General features: G+C 38.2%; 3 protein-coding genes across 10 annotated transcripts in view; 1 reads left to right on the top strand and 2 right to left on the bottom strand.

The window, feature by feature from the left end:
• Positions 1-16191, bottom strand: part of REXO5 (RNA exonuclease 5) — a 692166-nt gene that overhangs the window by 589361 nt on the left and 86614 nt on the right. The gene's annotated exons all lie outside the window — the stretch shown is intronic.
• The window catches only part of LOC100147307 (protein disulfide-isomerase-like protein of the testis), a 305575-nt gene that overhangs the window by 220757 nt on the left and 68627 nt on the right, over positions 1-16191 (top strand). The gene's annotated exons all lie outside the window — the stretch shown is intronic.
• Positions 1-16191, bottom strand: part of LOC106780831 (acyl-coenzyme A synthetase ACSM1, mitochondrial) — a 54306-nt gene that overhangs the window by 27408 nt on the left and 10707 nt on the right. For 4 of the 7 annotated variants that reach the window (XM_070232146.1, XM_070232147.1, XM_070232144.1 and 1 more), the window contains 3 exons: positions 11855-12097; positions 4259-4469; positions 1742-1949 (listed from right to left, as the gene is read on the bottom strand). In XM_070232146.1, the coding sequence (XP_070088247.1) occupies positions 1742-1949; positions 4259-4469; positions 11855-12046 (611 nt within the window). In that variant the 5' untranslated portion in view covers positions 12047-12097. Of the gene's footprint in view, positions 1-1741; positions 1950-4258; positions 4470-11854; positions 12113-16191 lie in introns of all 7 variants that reach the window. The other 3 variants (XM_070232141.1, XM_070232142.1, XM_070232148.1) reach the window with 2 other exon arrangements.

Raw genomic sequence — 16191 nt, 5'->3', positions numbered from 1 at the left:
TTTGCAACACTGGAAGAAAGACTGGTTCTCCCAGTGTTAGGCAGCAAATGGAGTTTTTGAGTGACTTGGAAAAGAAGACTGAGATTTCTTCATTCAAAAAATGAGGAGGGGCTGGCCTGGTGGTGTAGTGGTTAAGTTTGTGTCTGTCCGCTTTGGTAGCCCAGGGTTCACAGGTTCGGATCCCGGGCATGGACCTAGCACCGCTCATCAAGCCACACTGTGGCAGCATCCCACATAAAATAGAGGAAGACTGGTACAGATGTTAGCTTAGCAAAAATCTTCCTCAAGCAAAAGGTGGAAGATTGGCAACAGGTGTTAGCCCAGGGCCAGTCTTCCTCACACACACACAAAAGATGGGGACAATACATCAGATTATTTTTTAGTTGAGCAAACATTGAAATACCACCAACTATGTTTCAGATAATGCTCTAAATGATTTACAAATAAGAACTCAATCTTCAGAGCAACCCTGAGAAGTGGGTACTGCTCTTATCAAGCCCATTTTGTGGGTGAAGAAATGCAGGCTCAGAGAGCGTAGGTAACTTGCCTGAAGACATATAGCCAGAGAGTGGCAGAGCCAGGGTTCAAACCCAAACAGTCTGATCCCATGGACTGTGCTCTTTATCACACTGCTGTTTGTTTTTTACACAAACCAGCTTTACATGAATTTAACTCCATGACCATGGTGATGAGGGGTGGGGAAGAGAAAGTGAGGGAGAGTGAGAGTGAAAGAAACATATCCAGCACCTGCCCTGGTGTGAGCCTGAGATGACAGATAGAACCTGCAGTTCCCTCAGTCGGCCTGGACTCCTGGGAGCTTCTCCTAGACTGAAAGTCTCTTGGGGCTTCTATGATGGTAAATGTAGGTTTCCTATACTGTTCAATCAAAGAACTACAAATCATATCAGTGCTGGAGGGAACAATAGCTCTACTGGTCTTGCAGAGAAATGGTACCCTACTGACTCTGGGCAATTTAAGGGATTTTTAAAAAGCATTCTTTATTTAACTATTTCATTTAATTCTCTGACTTCAGAATCTAGCATAATTTTTGAATTCACTGTAATACTTGCCTTTTGGGGTTGAAGTAAAGAGCTTTAAAAATGAGAGGTTACCTCAAGAAAGCAGACCCAGAGTCATTTGTCTGCAGGATATGAAAAATGCCTGAAGACTCACAGAGTCAGAGTTTTGGAAGTGGAAGGGGATCTTCCTAACCTTCAATACTTCCCTAACTTTTCCTGCAACATGTCCCTAAAGGCACCCAGCCCCTGGGAGATAGGAAGTGTTCGCTCCCAAAGCTTCCTGCCAGCAACAGCCTCAATGTTTCTTGCAGTCTCCAATATCACCTTAAAAATTCATTTTAATCTTTCATCCAACTCCTTCATATATTTATTTATTATGTAAAAATAATATTTTAGATTTCTCACCTACAAAGAAGACATAACACAATAACCCTCTGACTTTAAACATCTCCTTTGCACAGTCCCAGGGTGATTATACTTTAGTGAGAGAAGCAGAGAAGTTCAATTTCCTTATATTACAGAGAAAGCAACCACAGCCAAGAGAGAGGAAGGAACCAGCCCAGGGTCACACAGCAAGGCAGTGGAATAGCCGAGAAGAGAAGTTTTTTGGTCTCAGACCTGGTGAGCTTCCCACCACTGGCTGCCTGTCTACCAGCACTTGGGAGTGGAGGGTCTTCCCCCACCATTCCTCAGAAAGCACATCTATCAGACCAGAAACTCACTTAATAAGTGATCGGAAGTCCAGCCACCCTTCACGGCTGTGGTCAGATACCAGGAACTTGATTTTCAGAGCAGGACACTCAGAAGCCACAGAGTCCACTTCTGGGGCAAGGGTATCTGTGGTTATGATCCCCTTGGCTTTAGACACCTGTAGTCGGTAGAGAATGTCCTTGGCCTTCATTAGGGTGGTCCCTGGCGTGAAAACAATCCCTGGGGATAAGAAAGGAAATTTGTTTCAGTTTCTCTCTCACAACCATGGGCTTCAGGCATGGCTTATCAGCATAGAAATCCCCTAACCTCTTGCTTGCAAAGTACAGTCTGCAGGCCAGCATCATCAGCACCGCCTGATACATAGAACATCATGCCCCACCTCAAACCTACTGAATCAGAATCTGCATTTTAACAAGCTGCCCAAGTGATCTCCAAGCATGTTAAAATGTGAAAATGCTGCACTAATCTTTTCTACACTAGATGGATCCAGCCGGCAGACAGGTGGATCCTACTTTACACAACTTTACATGGGATCTGGGAATGTAGATGCAAGTAGGACAGTGTCCCTGCATCAGGACTAGCTGCATCACTGCCCCCACCTTTCTCTTCTCACTTCCCTCTCTGTCGGTTCCTTGTTGTAATCTTGAATCTCTTCTCTTTCCTTCATTCCTTATATCCAAATGTAACCTCATTGTCCTTTGAAGTTTCCTCCTTTCCTTTCCATCATCCAACACCAACAATTAGGTCAAGCCTCTGTGTGTTTCTCTCAGATTCTAATCTCTCCACAAGATGCCCTGCTCTGAATCTTCCTACCACCCATCTTTCATATTATCACCTGCTTAAGTTCCATAGAACACTGACTTTTCCCCTCCACATTTCTTCTCTGCACTAACACCTGTGGCCTCTCTCAGGAAAACGCTACATTCCCCATCCTGACATTGAAGGCAGTGCCCACTCTTCACCTTTCTCTCCCACAACTCTATTCTCTATTTCAAAATGACCATTCCTCATTATCTAGGCTGCTCCTGACTCTAAGTCTTTGCATGTGCTATACCCATTCATGGAATTCTCTTCCTTTGCTTCTACTCTTCTTTAATTCTACCCATCCCAGGGGGCTCTGCTCATGTCTTGGATTTCCCATGGGCCATCTCTTAGATCTACAGATGACACAGTTTCTCTATGCTCCCTCTGTCGTTGCTATTAGTTCTTGATTCTACATGATCTTGATGGATTAGCCATTTTATTTGTGAGAGAGTATGAGTCAGAGAGAGAAATATGAGCAGAAGCATGACAGCTTGTTGTATGAACATGCACAGAAGAACTGAAGTGATTTAAAAAAAAAAATCCATGAATCCCAGACTGATTCTAAATTATATAGCTAAATAGATAGATAGTTATTTAAAAGGAGAAGGGAAATCTCTACAGAAAAATTCTAACTAATAAATTTAGAGAGAATGATATAAATAGAAAATCCTCATATAAAACCACCATAATAATAGTAAATTTAGTGAAGAATCATCAATGGATACTCAAACCATAGGGTGAAAGGCTGTTGGGGAAAGGGATATTCACACAGCCTCATAAGTATTACACCACAGATTACGTGTTAATTACAAGGGGAAAAGGTACCTTTACAAAGGTGGATGCCACCTTGCTAGAGTGATAAAACAATATCACTGGTGATAGGACAAACCAACTCATATACCACCTGATGTGATGCACTGAGAAAGACACAACATCGCCCATCTACTACTCCTGCCAAAAATGTTTAACCTGAATATAATCAAAAGCAAGAGTCAGAATTGGAAATTCTGAGGGATGTTCTATAAAACAACTGGCTTAGATACTTCAAAAATGTCATTTTCATCCAGAAAAGCCTAGGAACCATTCTAGATTAGAGACTGAAGAGACATGACAACAAAATGCAATGCATGACCCTTGATTAGATTTTGAATTTAAAGGGGAAAAAAGGCTATAAAGGACATTATCGGGACAATTGAGGAATTTTGACTATGGATGTATATCGGGTAACTATATTGTATCAGTGTTAGACTTCTTGTATGTTAACTCTGTTGTGGTTCTGTGAGGAGAATGTTTTGGATCTTAGCAGATGCATATTCCAGTGTTTATGGGTATTTATCTGGTATTTATGGGTCTCACAATGTCTGCAACCGATTCTTAAATTACTCAGTGGGGAAGGAGGGCTTAAATATGGTAAAATTTGATGAATAACAATTAATTAATATTTTTTAAAAGTAATAGTACCTGAGACGGTGCAAGAGAAAATGTGTGTGTGTATGTTTGTGTATGTGTATGAATGGGAAAGAATTATGATATTGGTTTTGAGAGTGAGTGAGCATGAGGGAGAGAGTGAGTGACAAAGAATAAAAGAATATATGAGGGAATCTGAGAAAGAGAAAGACTGTGAAGAAGAAAGAAGGCAGGGTAAGAGAAAAAACCTAATATTGCAGGACCAATTGACTCTAGGTCAGCCCTAAGGTCTATTGTGGTCTTTCTGAGTCACTGACCTGTTCGGATGCAGCCCACAGTCACCAGCCACCACTCAGGCACTCGAGGCAGAATCAAGGCCAGATGGTCTCCCTGTCGCAGGCCACCGGTTTGCGTAAAGACGTTGGCTGCACGTCGGGTTAAGTCTGTCATCTCTCTGAAACTCCACTTCACTTCATCCCCTTGGTCATTCACCCACCACAGGGCTGGGTTTGGACCTCTCTTGCCCTCCTGGTCAAGATCATACACCATGTTACTTCCTGCTTTGAAGGAAAAGGGCGCTTATCCACTGCCATAGTCATATTCCAGTGTGAGCATAGCTCAAGGACTGAGACCCCATTTTAAAGCATTCAAGAGCCAAGAGAAGTTAGGAGTGGGTGTGATACAGCCAACTTCTTCTGGCCTAGTGTAGCCACCTTCTCTCAAGTCACATAAAACCATGAATAGCCTTCGTGTCTTCTATTGAAGATTTAAAGCTCCTTTCTCCCAGGAGTCTGAGCTCCATGTAGACAGTGGGTTCCCCTCTATGCCTCAGTTTTCTCATCTATGAAATGGCAACAATAATACTACCTAGAAGGTAGCGAATTTTAAATGAGTTATTTAAGTGAATTTAAGTTTATTTAACAGTGTATTTAAATTTATTTAACAGTGTCTGGCCCAAGTAGGTGCTCAATAAATATTACTATTGTTATTATTGCTACATCATAAAATAAAGAAGCTAATTTAGTTCCTGAAGATTTGGGGGAATTTATTTTTAAATAAATTACTTCTAGGGGTGAAATCAGCAAGAAGACAACTCCAGGCCCTCATTCCTTCAGAGAAACATCAAGTAAGTAAACAACAGACCAAAATGGTTTCGTGGGAGCTCTTAAAATAATCAAGGATCTGCAGCAACCCACAAATGCCCAAACAATAAAAGTCATACTCAAAATGGAAGGAAATTTTGTGATGTTTTTCTCTCTTGCACTACCCCTTCTCTGATGTGGTGCAGCATGGTCAGGAGGAAGCCACCCATTTCCCATCCCCTTTATGGGACAGAAGGAAAAAGAGTGTAACTTATTTGCAACATTCTGGCTTGTCTGGGGGCTGCTTAAGGGATTGGATTCTGTCTCATCTGACTTGGTGCTCAGATGGGAGTGGTGGCAGAGTTTGAATATCAGGTTGAAAGCATCTGAAAGCAGTCACAGATGCCATGGTGTGTGAAGACTGTAGCCACTTAGGGGTAAGAAACTACAGACAGAGGAATACAACAGAACATCTAAGGCCCCAAGAAGATGCAAGGATAAGAATTTTATGGAAATTAAGGCATAAACATCAGCCATGTGCATGGGAAAATTGGGGAAAAAAGAACATGCGTGGGCCCAGGAAAGAAACATGGCAGGAAAGACCTGAGAAGGCCTTAAGTTTTCACACTGAGAAAATTCGTAATGGTCTTCTCCTGCATGGAGCCAATCTGCAAAGACTGAGCAGGATGGCTGCTTTTTTTCAAATGTTGAGTTTTCCACAAAAGATCACAAGGTCTACAAATAAACAGGAAAATATGGCCCATTCAAAGGAACAGAATAAATCTCTAGAAACTGACCCTAGAGAAACCCAGGCTTCAGCTACTAGACGAAGACTTTTAAATGACTGTCTTAAATATGCTGAAAGACCTAAAGGAAAACATGAACAAATAACTAACACAAATCAGGAAAATAACATATGAACAAAGTGAGATGATGAACAAAGAGAGAGAAATTACAAAAAAGAACCAAATAGAAATTCTGGAGCTGAAAGATACAACAGCTGAATCAAAAACCTTGCTAGAGGGGTTCCACAGTAGACTCAAATAGGCAGAAGAAAAGATCAGGAAACTAGAAGACAAGTCATTTGAAATTCTTGAGTCTGAGGAGCAAAAAGAGAAAAATGAAGAAAAGTGAATAGAGCCTAAGGGACTTATGGAACATCAGAAAGTAGACAAATATACATATTATGGGAGTCCTCAAAGAAAAAGAAAGAAAGAAAAAGGGACTGAGAGCTTATTTGAAGAAATAATGGCTGAAAACATCCAAAATTTGAGTAAAGACACGGATATACACATACAAGAGGCTCAATTAACTCTAAGTAGGAAAATCCAAAGAGATCTACACAGAGACACATTATAATCAAATAACAGAAGCCAAAGCGAGACTCTTGAAACAGCAAGAGAAAAGTGATTCATCATGCATAAGAAATGCTTATTAGGATTATCAGTGGATTGCAGGCCATAAGGCAGTGGGATGATATATTTTAAAGTGCTGAGGGGGAAAAAACCTATTAACCAAGAATTCTATATCCAGCAAAATTATCTTTTGAAAATGAGGGAGAAATTAGGACATTCCCAGATAAACAAGTTGAGGGAGCTTATCTCCACTAGACTTTCACTGTAAGAAATGCTATGAGTCCTCAAGTTGAAGTGAAAGGACAGTACAGAGTAACTGAAAGATGAAAATATGAAGCTCTTTGATAAAAGTAAATACATGGACAAATATAAAAACCAGTATTATTGCAATTTTGATTCATAACTCTGCTTTTTATTCTTTCAGAAAATTTAAAAGACAAAGCATAAAAAATAATTATAAATCTATGTTAATGGATACATAATACATAAAGATGTAATTTGTGACATCAATAACATGAAGTGGAGAGGTGAGATGGAACTGAAAAGGAACAGATTTTTGTATGTGAATGAAGCTAAGGTGTTACTAGTTTACAATAGATTGTTGTAGCTTTAGGATATTATATGTAATATACACAATATACAGAATATACAAAAGGAAATGAGAATAACACCAAAACGCATCACTAAAAAAAATCCAGCAAGCACAAAGGAAGGCAGTAAAAGAAGGAATAAGGGACCAAAAGCTATGACATCAAGAAAACAATTAACAATATGGCAATAGTAAGTTCTTCCCTATCAATAACTACTTTAAATGTAAGTGGACTAAATATCCCAATCAAAAGACAAATATTGGAAGAATTGATTAAAAAACAGGATCAAACTATATAGTGTCTATAAAATGAAAGAATATGATAAAACCAATTTAAAAAACTCTCAGAAATCTTCTTGCAATAAAAATTGCTCACAATATAATATCAATTTTAAAAAGCAAAATCATATTTACATTATAATCCAAATTTATATTAGTAATATTCACTCATTCATTCAATATTTCCAAGTTCTCATTTTTTCTAAGGCCAAATGTTTTTAGAAGCCATTACATTCTTAGACCAAAACGATACAAGGATGAACAAGACACACATATATGCACATATGTAAATGGTTTTAAATATTTATGGCCAATTTTGTTTTCTTGTTTAAATCAACTTTCTATTTTACTATAATTAGCATGCTTTTTTTGAAGATTTATTTATTTTTATTCCCCAAACAAACATATTCAGACTAAAATTCAGGCAAGGCAGAAGCTTATGAAAGAAAAGATTCTTATAAACAGAAAAATTTCTTCAGATTTCTCATCACATTTTCACTCCCTGAATGCTAACACTGATAATTGTTTGGTGTATATTTTTCCAGGAATTTTTTTCCACTCATGAAAACATGATCCTACTACCTTTGACTCAGATGATTGGGACAAAGAATGTATCTCATCTGTAGTAAGATTATATATATATTCACATCTATGAAAAAATCACTGCTATGAAAAATATTCTTGCCCAATAGATTAAAGAATATTAGCAAATATAAATCACTGGTGTGCACTGCTTATACAAGGTGAGAAGAGCATGTAATATTCCTCTAGGAGTTTTTAAAATGATGGAAAAGCTGGTGTATCAAGGTAGAAAACAACTGTTGTTGCTTAGAATTCAGACAGTATTTTAGCCCTTCACTTTCGCAACTTAGAGAAGACATTGCTTAAGCAGTTATGGATTTTTGCACTAAGGATTAAGCTGATAACGTGATATTAAGGGAAGGCTGGAAGAAAACACACAACTCTTAAACTGTATTTGAACTTTAAAGTTTTATGCAGTGATGTTTGAAGCCGAGGGAAATTGAGAAATAGTTTTAAAAGATAAAATGCTGAGTAAGCAACTCAGCAACAAAAAGAAATGACCAATTAATACACAGGGCAACATGATGAATCTCAAAAACATTATGCTGAGTTGCTCAGTAAAAGAAACCAAACACAAAAGGGTGCCTACTGTATTATTTCATTTCTGAGAAACCCTAGGAGAGAACTATAATTTCTAGTGACAGCAGATCAGTGGTTGCCTGGGGCTCAGGGTGAAGAAGGGTGGCGATTGACTGGGAAAGGACAAAAGGAAACTTTTGAGGTGATAGAAATGTTCTAAAACTTATTAAACTTTATTCTTAAAATGTGTGCATTTTATTCTATGTAAGTTATACATCAATATAGTTGACTTAAATAAACAAAAACCTACATAGCTACTCCCTGCCAATCTCTAACTAAAATATACTTTGAAAAAAGAAAATTGGAAAGGCTTATCAATTACTTAGGTGACTCATGAGTAATAAGATTATTTCTGAATATTAAAACACATGAGAGTTTATTATCTATAGAAAGGGTTTGCCTCAGAATTAATTAAAATGAAATACAAGTAGAAATTTAATGATTTCTCTAAATTAATGATAGAATATGATAGACTGAGAAAATTTAAATCCTAATTGACATAGATAAAACACTTTCCCAACAGTAATATAATTCACACTATTTTCCATTGCATTTGGAACATTCCAATCTCAAGAAATTTCAAAAGTTTAAAATAGAGTATGTTTTCTGACCATAATGGAATTAAGCTAGAAATCATTAACAATGAGACCATTAAAAACCCACACCAACTATCTGGAAACTAATCAATACACTTCTGTATAATCTATGGGTCAGAGAAGAATCAAAAAGGCAAATATAAATATTTTAAACTGAATGATAAAATATGACATATAAGAATTTGTATAATGCACCTTAAAAGTGCATTTAAAATTTTCAATGCATATATTATAAAAGAAGGAAGGCTGAAGAGTAAGGACTTAAGCTTCCATCTCAAGAAGCTAAAAAAAAGACCAGCAAATCAAATCAAAGGAAAATAGAAGAAAAGAAATAATAAAGATAACAGCATGCATCAATGAAATGGAAAACAAATACACAATAGAGAATATCAGTAAAGCCAAAGCTGGTTTTAAAAGATTAATAAAATTGATAAACTCTTAGAAAGACTTATCAAGAAAAAAAGAAGGACTAAACATATTAACAATATCAGGAATGAAAAAGCATACATTATTACAATTCTTACAGATTTAAAACAGCAATAAGAGAAAATTATAAATAACTTTATGCCAAATCTGACAATTTGGATGAAATGGACAAATTGCTCAAGAAAAAAAATACGACTTGCCAAAGCTGATAAAATCACAATTTTAATAACCTAGTATCTATTAAAGAAATTAAATCCTTTACTAAAAGCTTTCTCATAATGAAAATCCCAGACTTTTATGTCTAAAATTTTGGGTACGCATACTAGTGTGTTAAGAGTTTGACTTGAAAAACTGATGCTTTTCTGTTTTTTTAAAGAAAATAGTGATAGCTGTATGTCAATTATATCTCAATAAAACAACAACAAAAGAAAACAGTAATAAACTTTAAAATTCTTTATGAAAGCACTTAGAAGAGCACCTGGCACACTGTAAATGTTCAGTAAATATTTATTGAATTAATAAATAAAAAACAACTCTGGGATATAAATAAGGAATGAAAAGGAACTTCAGGGTTAAATTAAATCTAAAGATGGGATTAGGCTTTTATTTCTTTGGATGAAGAGGATGATTTGTTTCTCTAAACTGGGCAATGATCAAATTTTCTGGATGTAGATTATGACCAAACTATTCACTTTAAAAATAAGACTGATTGTAATTTAACTTACAAAGAAAGTAGTTTAAATGTAATTTAACATGACAAATGGGCTGCTATTCCTTTGTAGATTGCCATTGATTAAAAAAAATGGATGTACTCCTTGTAGGCTCACCAAATGACCAATATACAGTATGATATGTCAAACTGGGAGATGCAGTCATGGATCAATTCACATGGATGAACTAGTAATTGATTGATACCTAGACTTTAAAAGAATTTACCAAGGAAGATTACTTTAAAGGTCTGGGAGTTAAAAATTTTTGCTTTATATTTAATTGGGAAATAATATGTATTATTCGATTAATATTTAGATGAGTTGGGATAATCTTGTTTTTATACCAGAGGTTGCAAACCCAGAGCCTATGGAGACCAGGCAAGTAACAAATGAGAGAAGCCTTGGGGGCAAACTGGTGAGCCACGGACCTCCCAAGAGGGCAGCAACCATTTACCTCTACCAATTGTTGCCATATGGAAATGAATGTTTAGTTACTTTGAGACATGATTTTTACATAAGAAGCCCCAAAGCCCAATCCTGGTTTCTGAACTCTGTTGCCTTCTTTGCATGATGCCTGCCTGTGCCAAAGATTCCTGTATTCCCCTGTACATGTTTACAACACGTCCATGAGGAAGTAAACAGCCCCTTGCTAAAATAGAACCAAGTCACAGCCAAGAACCAACGCTGTTTATCTTGCGCTGGTTGTGTTGCTGTCCAGGGTGCTGCATGCATTTAGAGTCGTTCAACAAATAGTTAATGTGCCAGGCATGTTCTACATGCTGGGGATACAACAGTGATCAAAACAGCAAAAAATTCCACAACCTCGTGGAACTTACATTCTAGTGCCAGTAACACTACATGTGTATAAGAATTACAAAACATTTAGACTCTCTGTGAATACCATGGAGGAGTCCTTTATGGGATGCTGGGACAAAAGTCTAATAGTTTCAGAGAAACATGAGGACCCTTTAGAATTGTATTGGTCCTAGGACTGTTACTAATTATTCATGTTAAATTATGGAATTAAATTCAGGAGCCACAAAACACAGACCCATCGGCTCAAAGAAATCTAGGCAGACATGACTATTGGATAGTAAGGAATTTGGAATATTTGGCAGCACATAAATTAATTTCCTTGGGCAACAGTACAGGACAAAGAGCTATTACATGGCAATGACATTCAGCTGTTTTTTTAAAAATCTTTGTGTTTAATACATATTTGACTATATTTATTGAGCAATGTTTAATGTTAAATTGCATCAGAGATTGATAGGAAGAACTTGCTCATGTCATGATTTTTTTGCCAAAACAAACAGAAGTTAATGTATCAGATGCTGTACTCATCTCTTCTAAGACAGATAGTTAGACTCACAATCCCATTCATTGAAGATTAACAGACTCAGACTAACATCAATTTGTTGACTTTGTGATTAGAACTTTGCACTTGTTCACAATTATGGAGCACTGATTGTGCATCTGCTGTCTTGTTTCTTAAATGAGATTATTCCTATTTTATAGATGAAACCACTGAGGCTTGGAGAAGTGAGGAAGTGGCTAGGCTGAGAATTGAACCCCAAAACATAAGTTTTTTCTGTGACACTGGTAAGCTGAGGCAGCAGCCGTTCTTGTTTCTGCTCCCCTCAGCCTACTACGAGCAAGATAAGGGCAGTAAGGCCACTGCTGTTCTCACCCTCCCATCACAGAGCCCTCCTCACCTTCTCCATTTGAGTCCAATAGTCCAATACACCACTTGCAAAGTTAAATTCCTCAGGTGTATCATGGTCATTCCATCTTGGGGCTTCAGCTCCTGATAAAAACTGGCAGCGCAGGTGTCGAGGTGCAGGGAGGAAGCCATGGCAGGATTTGTGGATGCCCCAGAGGACCCGGAACTTCATCAGCCACTGCATGGTGGGGCAGTCCTCAGGAAGCAGGCGCAGAATTCTCAGGTCACCGCCTGCCTTGGGAAGAGATGGCTAATAGATTGGTCAGGGAGCAGGAATTTCCTCCACAAAATGGAGGCACTCCTGGTTAACTGCTAGGGTTACAGCTTTGTTTCAGCTCATTGAACTTTGGAGGGCCCTATTTATTGATTTAGGTGGGGATGTCTCTTACCGGCTAAGGAAGCACAAGGCAGAAAACAACAGGGAGAAGCTGTAGATACTAGATGAGGTTGGGACCCATTCCTGAGGGTCTTCTCCTTCTCCTTTACCCCCTTGGATTTAAGCTCAGGATGGTAGCCATGTGGACAACCCCTTTGTGGTAGAAACTCACTATTTTGAAAGTCTTATATTCCATGCTATCCTTGCTCTGGAGACCTATCTTCCTGCTGAGCCCAAATGTGTGGTTCTGATGGAAGATGTCATATTTTTAGGCGATTCCAACTTCTGTCTAAAGTTGATTGGTCCAGGGTTGAGCAGTCATTCCCCATGATTTTTAAATCCAAAGTGGGCTAATCATAATCCCTCCCCAAAATGTGTGTGTGTGCTTGTTACCAAACAGTATATAAGGCAGTCTCTCTCTGTTGGACTCTGCAAAATGCACATTTTTGGAACTGTCTGTAGTTATGCTTTCTGTCATGTGGAGGTATCCATTCTATATGAGAGAACAAAAATGATATTGAGAGATGTGGAGATGAGGGGCAGAGAGTATCTCAGAGGAGTTCAAGTCACTGGTTCATATTGTGCCTGAGGCCCATCCACATCTCTACTCCATTCTTGTTAATATCCTATCCTGAATTTTTATGAGCCAACCATTTTTCTTGCCTAAGATTAGATTTCTGTCACTTGAGACTACGAGGATATTGACAAATATACACCACCATACTCAGGACAGATGAAGTAAATATCACAGCACCGTCTTTACTGGACTGGGGCCTGGCTTCAGGGTCTTCCCCAGGACAGCTTCCGGGCAGCTGTTACCAATCCATTGGAGTTGACACGTGAAATGAACCTCTGCACCACTCCAGACCCCAACAAATGCCACAAACATGGGAACAGAACTCTCATTTATTAGGGTCCTTCTTGAAATTTGATTGTGAAAATTGGCTTAAGCTGTAACTATCTATCCATGAGAATGTTGCCTGAAGAAAGCCACTTTGCACACAGCTTTGAGATTCAAGCACTTTATCACTGCAAACAATTAAGCCCCTTCTCCTCAGTTTCAGCAGCAAAATAATCCTGTTTGACAACAGACACATAGAAGAGAGCAATAAAACTTGACTCAATTTATTTTTAGACAGTCTAGACACAAAATACCTAACCCCAACTAATTTGGATTCTGCCCCCAGAACCCCGCTAAGTATTTCTAGTAGAGGCGGCAGTGCTAAATATGCAATTGGGTTACTGTTGCAGAAAAGAGGATAGATATGTGAAAAGTTCATCCCTTCGAGTTTGCTTGTCAGCATGGATCCTTGGGCCACGTGAAGTGAAGAATGTTCTCTTCTCTTTTAGTGCCTGTCGATCAATCAACAGTACCATCTTTGGTTTCATCAGAGCACTTTTGGGCAAGAAGACCCGAGATATCAGCTGGCCCAGACCTGGACCTTGGCCATATTCCTTTTGACTCTCAGTCCTTGGAGGTAAAATCTGAATTGCCAACATGTAAAATTTGTGAGACCTCATTTAAAAGTCTTGAATGAAGTTTTCTCTTGAAAACTTAGAAGGGCTAGCAATACAGGGCCTTCATTTCAAGCTAGCACCAACTGACTGGACCTGAGAATTTTATGCTTAACTTAAACGGATGTTCTCCAATTTGACACTGTTTCCACCACTCCTTCTTTTGTCACACCTATCTACTTCTCCACTTACTGCTCCTGTCTAGCTCCTATGGACATTTGAGCTTAAAATCCCTGATCTAAGCCAACATCCCAAGAGAGACAGGGATTTCCCCAAGGTTGCAAGGCAAGTTTAGTAGCAGAGCTGGTTTCTAGAAGCCCACCTTCTCTGATATTTTTTTCCAATGCATACCTCCCTTCACAGGCTGGAGCTGATTTAGAGCAAGAATGCCAGACTCAGTTGCCATTTTTATACATAGGTGTATAAATGACCTCAGGGTCTTCCTTAAAATCCCCAAAGACAATGCAAACAACCCCTTAATAAGTGGCTAAAGACCAAAAGAAGAGGGAGAGAAATAGTGAGGAAACTAATTAAGCCTTTATTATGGGCTGAATTATGTCCCCTCAAAATTCATATGTTGAAGTCGTAACGCCTCAGTACCTCAGAATCTGACTGCATGTGGAGATAGGATCTTCAAAGAGGTAATTAAGTTAAAATAAGATCATTAGATGGATCTTAATCCACTATAACAGGGGTCCTTATAAGAAAAGATCAGGACAGAGGGAGAGGGAGAATGCCATGTGAACATGAAGACAACTATCCATAAGCCAAGAAGCAGGGCCTCAGAAGAAACCAGCCCTGCCAACATCTTCATCTCAGACTTCTCACCTATAGAACTGTGAGAAAACAAATTCCTCTTGGTTAAGCCTCCCAGTCTGCAGTGTTTTGTTACTGCAGCTCTAGCAAACTAATGCATCCCTCTTTTTTAAAAATTTATTTTATTGAGATCATATTGGTTTAATCAAATAAAAGAGAAATGACTTCAGCATCATCTTACAAATGTGTTTGCAATTCTAATTTAATCTTAATCACATGAAAGGGCCAAACACAGTGCCCAGCTGAGAACTGTGGTAGCTGAGAGCATGTCCATAGGAGTTACACAGCACAGGTTCAAATTCCAACCTCTTCACTCACCACTCATGTAACTTTGGGCAATTTTATTAACCTCTCTCTAAAATATGAAAATATTGGCAGCACCTATTTCCTAGAGTTGTGGTGATGAATGAAAGACATCCTGTATAAAGCGTGTAGCACAGACTCAGCAAAAGTAAGTACTCCATAAATGGGAGCTATTGTTTGTTAGCACTCTCTCTGGGGAAACTCTCATTGAACAATCAGGCCTCACAAAAAGAAATGGCTGTCTAACCTTTGAAATTAGAGTTTGAAGAGAAGGAATGGGAATAAATTCCTGAACACAGATACTGCAGGGTCCAGCTACTGCATCAATAAGTAAGAACCTAATCTCACAGTGTGTTAAGAGGACGAAAGGCCAGAGATATCTATATCTATATGTCTATCTCTATGTATATCTGTCTTTAGAACTATATCTGTTTCTGTATCTATATCTACAAATATGCCGATACCTATGGCTATATCAATATCTGTTACTATCTATATCTACAACTAGATCTACAGAGATATCTGCATTTATATATTTATGACTATATCAATATCTGTATATCTACCACTATATATACTATATTGATATTTATAACTTTATAACTATATCTGTAACTACATCTATTCCTCACAATACCTGACACATGATAGGTACTCAACTAAATGTTACATTCTTCCCTTTTGGCTGTTATTCAGAAAACTAGAAGATGAGAGTTGGAGAGAGAAAAGCAGTGTGCCTACAGAATGTGAGAATTACAGAAAAATATATTTTTCATTCATCAGCTATTTATCGAGGATGTGCCATGTGTGGTTTTAGATAACCAGAGATTAATTAGACTGCAAGAGTTTCTACCCTTTTGGAGTTCATAGTCTAAGGACATCCTATGAAATAGTTTTAAAGTACAATCTTTTCATGTGCTTTAGAGTGTATTTTGTAATCATTTTGGCAATGTGGCTTTGAGAGGTGGCCAGGCTCGCCACTATGTGCCTAGGTGGACAGTGCCTTGAAGGGTTCCTGCAACAGAGCTTGGATTTCACAAGAATTTGCACTAAAAAAGCTGTTTGTTTTATGACACAACATACTTGTGTGCTACAGAGGATCCAAGAGTTACAGAGCCAGGTTAGGCTCCATTGCCTAGCAGCTAGGTGATCTTGGCCACTGTCTATGTCTCTGAACTTGAGAGCACAGTAATGATACCTACTACCCCACTTTCCACAAAGGATTAGTGAGATAATCTACAGAAATCACTTTGCCAACCCTGGGTCTAATTCACAGTAAGGGCTCAATAAATGTTGAGGTGCTCTCTAACTCCCAGACA

The sequence above is a fragment of the Equus caballus genome, chromosome 13 (assembly GCF_041296265.1).
Source record: "Equus caballus isolate H_3958 breed thoroughbred chromosome 13, TB-T2T, whole genome shotgun sequence".
Taxonomy (NCBI): Eukaryota; Metazoa; Chordata; class Mammalia; order Perissodactyla; family Equidae; genus Equus; species Equus caballus.
This window is presented reverse-complemented; position numbering and strand designations above follow the sequence as displayed.